Below are 14,892 nucleotides of genomic sequence, written 5' to 3' on the forward strand. Positions count from 1 at the left end.
CCTTGGAGGGTGGGAGCCACTGAACGGACCAGGGAGGGATCGGGGAAGAAGCGCCCCCAACTCCTTCTCTTCACACCCCTCATCTACTGCTGGGCCGGCAGCCAGTTGCAAGAGAGCAGGCCAGCCAGGGCAGGAGCAGGGCAGAGGAGGTGGAGGACCAGAGCGGCCAGCACAGAAAACCAAATCTCAGCTCTCTGGGCTACAGGTTCCTGTTGGAGGACACGGATCAACAAACAGGTAACTATTCGCCAGGTGGTGATGGGTGCCATTCCAAAAGTAAAGGGGTAGGGTAGACGGAAAGGAGGAGTTGATTATGTGGGCTGTATTTAGTATCAGGAGGTCAGGGGTCCTCTCCAGTGGGTCCTATTTGAGTGGAGACCAGAGGGAAGTGAGCAGGGAGCCCTTTGGGAATCTGAGGCAGGGTGTTCTCGGCAGAAGAACAGCAGGTACCAGAGGTCCTGAGACAAGCGTGTACTAGACTTGCTTGAGGACAGCAAGGGGTCCAGCTGGCCAGAGTGGAGGGGAAGGGGGAAGAGAGGGTGGGGACATGGGTTGGGTATGAGTCGGTGAGGGTCAGAGCCTGTGGACCTTGCTAAGAGCTGAGGACATAACCCTGAAAGGGTCGGGAGATGATGAAGAGAAGTGGTCAGATCCTGGGTAGATCTCAGGGGCGAGGTGGGGCGTGGACCACAGGTAGAACAGTGATGCCATTTACCTGGAAGGGAAGACTGTAGAGGAGCAGGTTCCGACATAGTGAGTTTGAGACTCGGATTATTCATCCAAGTGGAGGGAGTAACTCAGTGCAGCCCATGGGGACCGCTCTGGCCTCAGGCACATGACTGTCTTCAGGTCCTTGCTCTGCCAGGAACTGACCCAGCCACTCGCCAGCTTCATTCCATTTGGTATCTGAGTGACGATGTGCTCTGGATGAGACACAGGTCTGGGCTGGTGACGTAAAGCGTGGGAATGTAAAATGAATCTAAGCTCGCGCTGCCTGCGGCAGGACAGGCCAATAAACCGGAGATGAGGTGTGTCAGGGAGCAGATGTGTTAATTTCTTCTTTCTTGTAGCCATCCACAGGTGAACAAAGGCACTTTGGTTTACCGTTCAGGCAGAGGGGCAGGGTTCCCGGAGGCAGGTCATTGTGTGTAGACAGTATCCTTGTAGTGAACAAAAGCAGTGGAGAAGAAAGGTTAAAGTAAAAGAAACAGGTCCAACATGTAGTCAGATTTGGCGCTTCCCTGTTACAAGACTCCCCAGTGTAGAGATGGAATCAGAGTCACCCAGGGGACCAGGGGGCAAGTGCAGAAAGAAGAGGGCGAGGAGAAGGGGAGGCCCCAGAAGAACATGGAGGGTGGCCAGTGAGGCGGGAAAAACCCAGCAAGCTCAGGGAAGGGGCTCTGGTGAGCCTCCAGGTCTCAGCAGGATCTGAGCTGAGCATGTCTGGTCCATAGCCTTTCTTTGACATCTAATCCGGACCCTCTGAACTTTATGAAAGAGCGATGGAGATGTTTAAAACTAGGTATAATTTATGAGTCTCTGCTAGGTGCTGAGTATCATGTCCACACATGGCTACTGATCCCCACACATGTTGTTATGGGACATGCTGTTTATGATACAGGTAAGGGAGCTGAGCTCAGAGAGGGTAGCTGAGTTGCTTAAGGTCACACAGCTGGTGGGCGGCAGAGTCAGGGTTTGAAGCTGGGTCACTATGGATGCCAAAGCCTTGATCTGCCAACTCAAACCAAACTGATGAGTAGGGAGGAGGGTCTGAATTTAGAACATTCCATTCCACCATTTATTTAAAAAAAAAAAAACAGGTTGAAATATTTTAATTATTTCAAAATGGTAACTTAGTCGAGGCATGTTGGCTGGAAGATGGGACAAGGAAATTTGTAGAAGGACCCAGAAGGAAGAGGAGTGATCAGCTTCACCAAAGCTGCTGGGAGGTTACAGGGAATTGACTACTGACTTTGGATGATTGACAGGTGCAGTGGGTCAAAAACCCCATGGGCACCAGCTGAGGAGACAAATGAAAATGACACAGTGAGTTCCTGTAACAAGACCAAGGAAACAGGTGGGAGCGGGAGGTCATGGGGTCAAGGGGAGGTTTTTTTTTTTTTTAATTGAGGTGAAATTCACAACATAAAATTAACCATTTTTAAAGTGAACAATTCAGGGACTTCCCTGGTGGTCCAGTGGTTAGGACTCTGCGCTTCCACTGCAGGGGGCTCGGTTTTGATCCCTGGTCCAGGAACTAAGATCCCACATGCTGGTGCGGTGCCAAAAAAAAAAAAAGTGAATGGTTAGTGGCATTTAGTACATTCACAATATTGTACAACCACCACCTCTGTGTAGATCCAAAACATTTTCACCACCCAAAAAGCAGCCCCTCGACCCGTTAATAGCTGCTCCCCAATCGCCTCCTCCCCTGGCCCCAGGCAACTACTAATCCGCTTTCAGCCTCTGTAGATTTGCCTCTTCTGGACATTTCATTTAAATGGAATCATACAACAGTTGACCTTCTAGAAAAAAATCTAGCTTTTTTTTCACTTAGCAAGAGGGCTTCAAGTTCTACATTGTAAAACATGTCAGAACTTCATGTCTTTCTTTGGCTGAATAACGTCCCATTGTATGGAGAGACCACAATTGCTTATCTTTTCATTGGTAGATGGATGTTTGGGCTGTTTCCACCTTTTAGCCATTGTGAATAGCATTGCTATGAGCTTTCATGTACAAGTTTTGGTATGAACACCTGTTTTCAATTCTCTTGGGTATAGATCTAGGTGTGGAATGGCTGGGTCATATGGTAATTCTACGTTTATTTTTTGAGAAACCATCAAACTATTTTCCACCATGGCTGAACCAGTTTACATCCTCACTAGCAATGTACAAGGGCTCCAATCTCTCCACATGCTTGCCAACAGTTTTGTTTTTGTTTTTTAATTGGTGACATTAAGACGTTTTTGTACAGAGCCTGGGATGATGTAAGATCGAGGGAGAAATTGATGCTATTGAAATTAGATAATTGCTGGAAGGAAGGAAATTTTTGAGAAGGTGAGAGGGATGTGCCCATAAGACCCACAAATGGGAGGTGCTCCCGAGTGAGAAGTCTGTCTGGATGCTGGGCTGCCAAAAAAGAAAGAAGAGAAAGGTGTCTGACATCAAGGTCTCACCCTGACGGACTTGTTCTCTCTGGTGAGGGCCTTGCCCACACAGCAGCAGTGAACGGGTGTCAGGGCAGACAGAGCAGGTGGTCTCGCTTTAAAGGTGTCAGTTCTCATCCACAAGGCGTGGTGCTTTGGGCAAGTGAGGTGACCTCTGAAACCCCAGCAGGCTCAGCCGTAGAATGGAGATAACAAGAGCTCAGGGGCTGTTTTTCGAATTAGGTGAGGCTATGCCTAACCGGTGCCCAGGACATAGTAGGTGCTCACTAAACGTAGGTCCCTTCCAGTGGCTCATCCTTCTGATGAGACTGTGAATTTCCTGACAGGCTTTCCCTTCTTTGCAGCCTTCTCAGAATCTAGCACTGTATTGGCTTCACAGTAGGAGCTCTGTAGACATTTGTAAAAGAATAAATAAAGGAACAGAATAAAAATAATGAACGATAAAGAGATTTCTCAACAATAACTGCAATAGCAAATTTTTACCTGGAGCTTGCTGCATTGCAGGCCATTTCAAAGGTATACACCTGGGAGTGATTAGTGGGAATGTAAACTGGTTTAGCCACTGTGGAAGATAGTTTCTCAAGAAATAAACACAGAATTACCATTTGATACAGCAATTCCATTCCTAGGTATATACCCTTGCATCTCATTTGATCTGTACGTGACCATGAGGTGATTATTCCCTTATCCCCACTTTGCAGAGAGGTGACTTGTCCCACGAGACATGCTGGGGAGCAGCAGTTGGGATTTGAGGTCTGACATCAAATCTCAGGCTCTGTCATCATCTTATACTTTTTATCTAGATGCTGCTAAACCAATGGTTGAATTGTCCTGGCACCTGAGAATGATTTATTGCAGCAAAAAAAGATGTCAAGAGAGAGTTTGGGTGACTGCTTGGGGAAAGGAGGGGTGGGCGCCAGCTGCGTAATTGTGGAAGGTTTGAAAAGCCTGGGAAAGCAATCCCCTCGCTCCACAGCCTTTCCTTGGTGTGTCTGCATGTCCTAAAGTACAGCTGAAGCCACCCAGGCACAGAAATGTCATCTTTCCAGCGTGCGGGCTGTGCAGGCATCAGAGGTCAGTTGATAAAGACACCTTGAGTAGGTGTCTTCCAGGGATCAGGTGATTTCCTCCTGCTCTCCAGCCCTCCTTTGTCAACAACAAGGCACTGGAGAAATGGGATTAGCCATGAGGAGGTTGCCCGGGTGCTTCCAATCGATGCCAAGGGAATTGGATGGGCTTTTCCAGGCTCCCAGGACAGCACTGTCTCCCGGGGCCTGAATTCATTCCTGAGCCAGGCACAGGTCACCCACCTTTCCCGAAGTGGGTGAGACTCCTGGGCACCCATCTCTCTGTGCTTCACCCCAAAACCGTGCATCGCTTCCCATGCCCTCACCTCTCCCTGTGAGCTGCTCCGAAGGAGGCTGTTGATGCCCTTGGCTGAGCTTGGATCTTGTCCCAGCCGCCCAGCAACGCTCTTAGCCCCTCACCTCTCTCCCTCACATATCTCTGCCACTCCAGCCCTCCATCTATCTCCCGGTGCTGAAAAAGAGTAGGATTAGCACACCTGCATCACTTTTGAGCTAGAGAGAGGTCAGGAGGACAGCGTGCATTCATAAAATAACAGCAGTGGCCGTGACCATGGGAGCAGCGCTTCCCAAGTGACGGCTCTTGTGTATTTCAGCACGGGCTGATTTTACTCCTCCATCGACAAAGCAGCAAGAGTTGACCCCTCATCCTGCTCCTCTGGGCTTCAGACTCGATCAACCTGCATTCCTTTGTGTTTTGCTTTACAACTCTTGCGTGTCATTTTACTGACCTTCGTCACAGCTGCCCGGGCAGGTTGGTCCTGACACCCTAGGGCAGTCGGCAGTGACTTGACCAGGGTACCTCTGCCTTGGACTCCCAGGCCGGAACTTGCTGACCCACAGCTGGGCACGTTTTTAATAAGCTGAGCTAGCCATCAGTAGCTCGATGTTAATCATTGATCGCTTGTCAGGATTGCCATCACAGAATGTTTACGGTAGCCGCTGGATGCCTTTTAGTCATTCATGCCGCTTTCTTTCACAATTTCCCAGGCTTATATCCGATTCTACTGGGAGCCGTTCTATTCATGAAGCATCTTCTGTTTGCTCTCCAGACGGGGAACGGGCTGAGGAAGCTCCAGGAAACAGGTAAGTCAGGCTCGCAGGTTTGGATTGGCTTCGGGGACCATTTCAGGAATTACCAAGACTTACAGAGCAGCTTGGGCAAGAGATTTAAAAATTGAGGGATATGAAAATCAACTAGGTGAAGATGAAGTGAGAAATGCACTTGAACTGCTTAGCGTGGTTTCTGACACATGTTTACATAAAAACGAAATTGAGGGCTTCCCTGGGGGCGCAGTGGTTGAGGGTCCGCCTGCCGATGCAGGGCACGCGGGTTCGTGCCCCGGTCCGGGAGGATCCCACATGCCGCGGAGCGGATGGGCCTGTAAGCCGTGGCCACTGAACCTGCGCGTCCGGAGCCTGTGCTCTGCGGCGGGAGAGGTCACAGCAGTAAGAGGCCCGCGTACCGCAAAAAAAAAAAAAAAAGAGAAAGAAAAAAATAAAAACGAAATTGATTATGGTGTGGTCATTATTCCAAAGGCAGCTAATACTCCCTCCTCCCTTCCCCTTCTTCTTTCCTGCCTCTCCCTTCTTCCTAGCTGCCCTATTTTCCACATTTCTTTAGGTTAGCTTTAGCTCCATGCCAAAGTCAACAGAGAATTGACCCTGAAAATTAAGAATAAAGTCACTGTGAAGTGTTGGGCAGAGAACTGGGGCCAGGGCATGTGTGGCATTTTCTGCTCAGAGCTGTCAGCCAGTGACTTGCTGGGCCCACAGGGCTTTGTCAGCAGGGCCGCATCTTGGGGTGGACAGGACAGAAGGCCACGACTCCAGACAGTTCAGGGAGGTGGCTGCCGTCCGCAGGAGCCGCTTTGGGAGAAGACATCCGCCTTCGCCGTCTGCTGACATTTTGTGCTACGCTGATGCAGGTGGGTGCCTTTTCTTCACTTGCACCCTTACTCTCAACGCAGGCTCATGAGCGCGGGACTGACTTCAAGGGGTCTGGGCTCAGATCCCACCTCTGTGGTGGGTTGGGTGGGAGAAGATTCTTCTCCAAGCCCAGCTTGCTTTGCCTCTAACGTGACCAGTTAAAGCATCCCACACACGGTGCCCCTGAAGGTTTTATTATAAGGAGCAGCAGTAGTACAGGAGAGGTGATTTTCTAAACATTTAACCCTAGGTACAGGCTAAGTGGGCCCAATCAGATTGTCAGGATCAGAGTCCTGTTGCCTGTAGCCGCTGGATTGTGGCAGGTGGGTCCCCGGGGCCTCGGCACGTGGCTCTTCACCAGTGGGAACAGCAGCAATCCGACCTTTTAGGCCACAGTGATGGTCACCAGCAGGGTGTCAGACTTGAGTAGCAGCAATATTAGTATTGCTACCGCAGATTCAAAAGACAGGAGCTGGCGTTTTTTGGAACCCCGTGCACTGGGCTTATATTTATGTTATACTAGGTTGTGTTATCGATATTATTCTATTTAAGCCTAGAGGATTATTTTGAGGCGGTTTAAAGTTCTCCAGTCAAACACCAAGTGGGTCCCCCTCCTTTCTCCTCTGAACCCATTCTAAGACACCGTTCGTTCCATGAGGTCTCCCGGATGCCTGTGGTGATGCCGACGGCTCGTGATCCTTTAGCATTTACTATGTTCTTCACATATACTGACTCATTTAATCCTCACGAGAGCCCTACGAGGCAGGTCCTATTATTATTCCCTACTTGACATAAAGAAACAGAGGTACGGAGAGGTTAAGTAACTTTCCCCAAGGCGCACAGCTAGCGAGCTAGAGAGCTGGGATTTGAACCCATGGCTCCATGCTGCCTCGGGTGCGAGCCATCTGCAGTTGGCCTTGCCCTGCACAGGCGGCAGCTTCCCCCTGTGACGTGATGTCCTGGGAACATGGCGTCATTCTCAGCTCCGTGGTGGCCTCTGCATGGGAGGCACACAGTCTCAGGCTTCTGCTGCAGACAGAAACCCTGGGCAGTGGGTCCTTATGGGCTTAACAACCCTCTCTGACCAGGGAGTAGAAGGTCAGAGCTGGCTTTGACCCCAAAGGAAGCACAACCCACACCCCACACACACATCCTCCTGGTACCAGCAAAATTTCTCCTTTGCAACATGTTTTCTGGGAAGAATGAACAAATACCTCTGCATCCTTGGCCTCAAGCACAACTCACCTCTCTCAGCGTAGAAGATTTATTCAACCTCTGTGTTGGATGTTCTGAGCGCACCCCTTCCCGCATCCTGCGCCCGTGCACCCTCGCCCTAGTTGTACCCACGGGAGGATTTAACACAGGCTGTGATAAGTTAGTGCCCACTTGCTGCCTTCTCTTCTCCCACCCACGTCCGTTTTCACTCCTTCCGCCTCACCTGGGACTGTTCATCAGCTCTGACCATCAGTTCTAGGTGGTTCCAGCTTTGGACACATCCTCACAAAAGCCACCCTCTGATCACAGCTTGGATCCCATCTTCTCTCAGTTGTTCTGCAATCTAAGCCCCCAGGGGAAGCTTCCCTCCTCCCTTAACTGCCTCATCATGCCTGCCACTCACCCTCTGCCCCTCCCTCATGAACCCCCAGTGCTCTGAGACCCACATCTTCCTTCCCCAGGACCAAGCCGGGAATGGACCGTCCACACCCTCCTACAGCCCGACCAGGCTGGGTTTTTAAGGCTGCTCCCCAGAGGTCCCTGGTGGCACTTTCTCAGTTTCACAAACCTTCCTGCCCTTCAGTTGGTTGCTTGGCCTTGTGCTTCCCTGAGAGTATGGACACCATTGGACAGAAGTCTCCCATCTCCCCACATCCAAACCTGCACCCTGCCCGTGCTTCACCCATGTTCCGTCCTCTGATTCCACACCCACTGCCCACCCCCTTCTCTGCTCCTCCTCGAGGCCAAGGTTCTAGGAAGATCCATCTCCTCCTCCAGATGGTCCAGGCTCTCCCCAACCCCCTGACTTACACTTCCCTGTGGCCTCCATGTGGCCACATGCCCTGGACACTCTTAGCTCTTCTTTCTTGACCCCTGAGCCATATTCACACAGCTGACCACTCACATCCTCTTAAAGTTCTCCTGCCAGAGTCCACTCTCCCTGCTTCCTCCGACTCAGTCCCCTTTGCTGTCTTCTGTCCTCCATCTGCTCTTTCCTGGTCGGAGTTCCTTAGGAATCTTTTTCTACAGTCTGTCCCTCGGTGACTTATCTAATTCCATGGTGTTAATTGTCATTAATTTATCTCCAGCCCAGACCACTTCTTGAGCACCGCTCTTATTTCCAACTGCCAGAGTGATATTTGTACTTGGATGTCACACAAATGTCTCAGCCACACGCTTCCTAAAGAGAATTCTTTATTTCCTCCCATCCCCAAATCTGTTGCTTTCTGAGTCTTCTCCAGCTCCATGAATGATGGTTGCCATTACTTAGACACCACAGACTTGCCAGGCATCTCCCCAGGCCTTTTATGTACATTCCCTCAGCTAACAATCATGACATGAGAGAATGATAACAGTCACCCATCGACTGATAAAGAAACAGACCCAGAGGTTAAGTAACTTGTCCTGGGTCACGATGGCAAAACCAAGATTGGCAGGTTTCCGACCCCAGTATAGCTTTGCTCTTTCCACTCGGCTCATGCCTTTTCAAATCAGACTCTTTCTTGATTGTTTGGAGACCATCTTCATCCTTGGGTACCTGCAGGACCACCATGTTGCATAACTCCAGGCGGGACTCTGACAATGTCACCTGTGTAATTGGTGCTCCCTGACAGCCATTCACATAAACTGGAATGGGAATGCAGTCTCTGGAACTCAACGGTTGTGGCCATGGATACCGTCATTCTGGCTCCCTTGGTCCCATCCCATCTCATCTGATCTCATTCTGACTCCTCTCTTCCACCCCAGCCACCCATTCTGTTTACTATGCTTGTCTCAAGCCAGGCACTGTCAGACTCTGTGGGCACAGAGATGGATCAGCTGTGATCCTGTAGTATGAGGAGTGTATCAGGCAGGGTTCTCCAGAGAACCAGAACTGACAGGATGTATGTCTAGATAGATAGATAGAGCTATTGATAGAAGAATAAAGAGAGAAAGCTTTTAAGGAATTGACTTGCATGATCCTGGGGTTGGCAAGCCCCAGACCCATATGGCAAGCCCACAGGCTAGAAATTCTGGCAAGAGTTGATGTTGCAGCCTTGGTCTCAAGTCTGGAAACTCAGGCAGGACTATGTTGTCATCTTGATACTGAGTTCCTTCCTCTTCAGGCACCTTAGTCTTTGCTCTTAAGGCCTTCAGTTAATTGGATGAGGCTCACCCACATTATGGAGGGTCATCAACTTACAGTCAACTGATTGTAAATGTGAGTCATACCTAAAAACTACCGGCAACATCTCACCCATTCTCTAAGTGTCCGACCACACAACTGGGCACCATGGCTTTGATGAGCTGCTACATAAAATGAATGCTCAGGAGGAGGTCACTGACGAGGACACAGACAAGAGAACAGTCAGCCGGTACAGTCTGGCTCCTGCAAGACTAATGTGATGAGCTAGGGGATGCACAGGACAAAGTGATTCAGGTTTTCTAGAAGAAATAGATGGACAAGCAGAGTAGGTGAGCTTTGAAGGTGAGACAAGAACAGGAGGAGAGGCACTCCAGGCCGGGGGCCAGCCTAGGAAACAGCCAGAGTCGTCTGAACACAGAGGTCCAGTGCGTGGCGTGTCCCCGGGTGTATGCTGGAGGGAGAGAGGCGGGTCCCTCGGTGGAGGGCCTCAAATGTCACACTCACGTGTGACCAACTGACATTCTGTCAGACCAGCTCACATGACTTCGGACCTCACAGCCCGTCATCCTATAAGAACTATGTATTCTTCCACAATTGTAGTTTTTAAGTCTACCTGGCTCCTTGAGATCTTAACGGCTTAATTCTTCAAAAAAAAAAACTGTTTCATTTTAATTTGAAGAAATTCCAAAAGCTTGTTTTTCCAGTTGTAGAAGTGGTTGATTTTTGCTGGATCATTTCAGCGTAGAAACTTGCAAAACTGTAGGAAAACAAATCAGATTGAAAAATTGGCTAAGATAACCACGGCCAAGTGGTAACTGTTATTATGCTGTGCTGCTTCTAGGAAGTCTGTTTCCTATGCACAGAAATATGCGATCTGTCCCCTGTTCATCTCTGCAGCCCATCTCCCACTACTCCCCCATCCCGTGCTGGGCCAGGCCACTTACCTTCCATATGCCCCATGAGCAGCCCGTATGCTCTTCCTAAACTGTCTCCTCTCCCAGAATGTGTGCTCCACAAGGGGAGGGCAAGGTCTGTTGCTCAATATCGCATCCCCATAACCTAGATACCAGGGGCTTAATAAATAATTTAATGTATGAATATTTTAGTTCACTTTTAATTTTAAATTAAAAAACACAAGGACATAGTTTAAGTACATAAATCGTTTAATAGTATGACTATTAATAAGTACACCTATTTTATTTATTTTTGGCTGCGTTGGGTCTTCGTTGCTGCACGCGGGCTTTCTCTAGTTGTGGCGAGCGGGGGCTGCTCTTCGTTGCGGTGCTCAGGCTTCTCATTGTCGTGGCTTCTCTTTGTGGCAGAGCACGGGCTTTAGGCACGCAGGCTTCAGTAGTTGTGGCTTGCAGGCTCTAGAGCACAGGCTCAGTAGTTGTGGTGCATGGGCTTAGTTGCTCCACGGCATGTGGGATCTTCCCGGACCAGGGCTTGAACCCGTGTCCCCTGCATTGGCAGGCGGATTCTTAACCACTGCGCCACCAGGGAAGCCCAGTATACCTATTTTAAATGTTGACTAATGTATGTTCTTTTATATATCTTCCTCTTACCAAGTAAGAATGTATTATGAGCGGTTTCCAATGACATTACATATTCTTCTTTAACATTATTTTAAAGTGCTGCATGAGTTTCATCACTTTAAACCTTACTCTTAGATATTTTGTCCTATTATGAAGACCATTTTTCTACCATGAAAAATGCTGCAATGATCATCTCAGGCTTAAATCTTCACATATTGTTATTACGGCTTTAGGCTAATTATTTATAAATGGAGTCATCAGGCCAAAGGACCTAAATATTTTTATGGCTCTAGAAACATATTTCCAAACCCCAGAGAAGCTGTACAGTTTTCCACTTCTGTTGGGCCAGTGATTTGGGTTATAATTTCGGCAACTGTCTCCAATCTGACAGGGGAGATTGGCACTTTGTTTGAATTTGCACTGCTTTTATTTTCACATCTTTGGGACAGAAAGTCTAAGGTTTCCAAAGCATGTCCCACTGTAAGAGTGACCTTCTGAATGAGGATGTTCTGGGGAAGGGCCTGTACTTGATAAGTGATGTGGCATATGTAGGAAAACAGAGAAGTGGTCCAACCTGACCATCTCGCAAGTGGAGAAACCAAGGCCAGAGAGGAGCAGAGGGGTACCCAGGTCTCTGGGGGAGCTGGGCCCCCAATCCTGGTGTCCTTTCCAGGGACTCTCCCCTGGGCTCCTTAACTGTGACAGCAAGCATCTGTCTAATGGCTTCTTCCTTTTTTTTCTTTTTCAGGAACAAAAAAGCCCAGACCAAAAGCTGAAAACTAACCATGAAGCTCAGGGAAAAGTACCCAGCAGATAACAAAGAAAGCGACTTGGAGAAAAAGAAATTGGTCAGTCCTGGTCTCCCTATGTCTCCCTTGTAGGCGTGTTCAGGTGACCCTGGAGCGGTCCCTCCTGGCACCCTCCCTTCTCCCAGGGGAAGGGATGTTGAGGTGAGGTCAGGCAGAGAAGGAGCAGAGGCTGGAAGCAAAGTTATGCAGGAAGGACCCATGTGAATTGTAAATTGTATATGGTGAGGCACAGGCTGTTGATGGTGATGTATGCTGGTTGATGGTGATATACTATCTGTGGTGACCTTCCAGACTGTGTGTGTGTGGGTCTCCGTTCCAAACGTCATTCCTCAGCAAGAGGACATTGATGTTGAAGGTGATAATGTCATCATCCTTAAGGAAACACTGAAACCCAACCCTCTGCAAGGCCCAGTCCATATGCCCCCTCCTCCAGGAAGTCCTTGGCACTTAGAAAGTCCCTCTCCTTCCTCAGGACTCCTTGGATCCTCTCTTTAAACCAGATTCAAAACCAGCAGCCAAACAGTGCCTGCTCTGTGCCAGACCTCACATAGGTCTCTCGTTCTGTTCTCCTGGCTACACTGTAGTGGAGGCCTCACTAGCCCCATTTTACGGGTGAGAAACTGAGGCTCAGAAAAGGCTGAAGCCACATGTCCAAGGCTACGTAGCTAGTTTAAGGTGCAGCTGATCTCGAACACTGGCCCATCTGTGCCTCGTGTCCTGTGATGGGTGTGGAGGCAACAAGGACTCCGAAGAAGATGTGTCCATATTTTTGTAATAAACCTGTATTTAGCAGGACAAAGATCAATACAAGTGTATTGACCAAATTCCCTGGGGAGTGTGAAATGGCAGCTAAGCATCCCCATCCCTATCACATAGGTGTGAACTAGAGGTCCAGGGGGCCAGACCACCTGTGTCAGGGGCCCCAGGTACCCTGAAGACCCAGGCTAAGCAGACAGAGATTCCCTCCAAGTGGACACAGTATCTTTTTCTTGGTGCTCATATTAGGTTGAGCCAAGGCTCCACTGTCTAGGCATTGGGTGTGAGGAAGGAAGGGGTGAAGTCATTGCGAACATTCTGCTCAGATGATATTCGGTAGAAAATTCCCCTTTTTTCCTACTCTTTCTTTGGTGGGAAGTTTTCATGTTATCCAAGCCAACTTAATAGTCTCAGGACTTCACCCAGGGGAGAGTTTGAGTTCAGTTCCAGAAGTATCTACTGGGCCCCTTCCCTGAGCCGGGCGGGAAGAAGGCCCTGGGAATTCAAAGAAGGCTTAGGACACCATGCGAATTTTTTTTTTTTTTTACAAGGACAAAATTTTTATTTGTACTAAAAACCTCAGCCTATATTCTCTTTATTCTTGATTCCAAATAAATTCATAATTTAATTGCTAATCATGCCAAGAGTAGTAGCTAGAATGGTTTCTTTTATTTGTGAGGTAAATTTCACAAACTAACAAAACGATTTATTTTATTCTTCAGTGAAAATTGGCATTTTTATTCGACTTAAATCCAGATTTCTTTCTGAATTTTATTTTTTTATACAGCAGGTTCTTATTAGTTATCCATTATATACATATTAGTGTATACATGTCAATCCCACTCTCCCAATTCATCCCACCACCACCACCACCCCCCTCCACTTTCCACCCTTGGTGTCCATACGTTTGTTCTCTACATCTGTGTCTCTATTTCTGCCCTGAAAACCAGTTCATCTGTACCATTTTTCTAGGTTCCACATATATGTGTAAATATAAGATATTTCTTTTGCTCTTTCTGACTTACTTCACTCTGTATGACAGTCTCTACATCCATCCACGTCTCTACAAATGACCCAATTTTGTTCCTTTTTATGGCTGAGTAATATTCCATCGTATATATGTACCACATCTTCTTTATCCATTCGTCTGTCGATGGGCATTTAGATTGCTTCCGTGACCTGGCTATTGTAAATAGAGCTGCAATGAACATTGTGGTACATGACTATTTTGGAATTATGGTTTTCTCAGGGTATATGTCCAGTAGTGGGATTACTGGGTCATATGGTAGTTCTATTTTTAGTTTTTTAAGGAACCTCATACTGCTCTCCATAGTCCTGTATCAATTTACATTCCCAACAACAGTGCAAGAGGGTTCCCTTTTCTCCACACCCTCTCCAGCATTTGTTGTTTGTAGATTTTCTAATGATGACCATTCTAACTGGTGTGAGGTGATACCTCATTGTAGTTTTGATTTGCATTTCTCTAATAATTAGTGATGTTGAGCAGCTTTTCATGTGCCTCTTGGCCATCTGTATGTCTTCTTTGGAAAATATCTATTTAGGTCTTCTGCCCATTTTTTGATTGGGTTGTTTGTTTCTTTAATATTGAGCTGCAAGAGCTGTTTATACATTTTGGAGATTAATCCTTTGTCTGTTGCTTCATCTGCAAATATTTTCTCCCATTCTGAGGGTTGTCTTTTCACCTTGTTTGTAGTTTCCTTTGCTTTGCAAAAGCTTTTAAGTTTCATTAGATCCCATTTGTTTATTTTTGGTTTTATTTCCATTACTCTAGGAGGCAGATCAAAAAAGATCTTGCTGTGATTTATGTCAGAGTGTTCTTCCTATGTTTTTATCTAAGAGTTTTATACTGTCCGGTCTTACATTTAGGTCTCTAATCCATTTTGAGTTTACTTTTGTGTATGGTGTTAGGGAGTGTTCTAATTTCATTCTTTTACATGTAGCTGTCCAGTTTTCCCAGCACCATTTTTTGAAGACGTTGTCTTTTCTTCATTGTATATCCTTGCCTCCTTTGTCATAGATTAGTTGACCATAGGTGTGTGGGTTTATCTCTGGGCTTTCTGTCCTGTTCCATTGATCTATATTTCTGGTTTTGTGCCAGTACCATATTGTCTTGATAGTTGTAGCTTTGTAGTTGGGGAGCCTGAAGTTGGGAAGCCTGATTCCTCCAGCTCCATTTTCTTCGTTCAAGACTGCTTTGGCTACTTGGGGTATTTTATATTTCCATTACAAATTGTGAAATTTTTTGTTTTA

At 47.6% G+C, this 14,892-nt stretch overlaps 1 protein-coding gene across 1 annotated transcript in view; it reads left to right on the forward strand.

The window, feature by feature from the left end:
• Positions 1–14,892, forward strand: part of SLC2A9 (solute carrier family 2 member 9) — a 211,039-nt gene that overhangs the window by 11,302 nt on the left and 184,845 nt on the right. Inside the window, 2 exon segments of the mRNA XM_065877261.1 lie at positions 102–237; positions 5,305–5,338. Coding sequence (XP_065733333.1) covers positions 102–237; positions 5,305–5,338 — 170 coding nt within the window.

The sequence above is a fragment of the Phocoena phocoena genome, chromosome 5 (assembly GCF_963924675.1).
Source record: "Phocoena phocoena chromosome 5, mPhoPho1.1, whole genome shotgun sequence".
NCBI classification, from domain to species: Eukaryota; Metazoa; Chordata; class Mammalia; order Artiodactyla; family Phocoenidae; genus Phocoena; species Phocoena phocoena.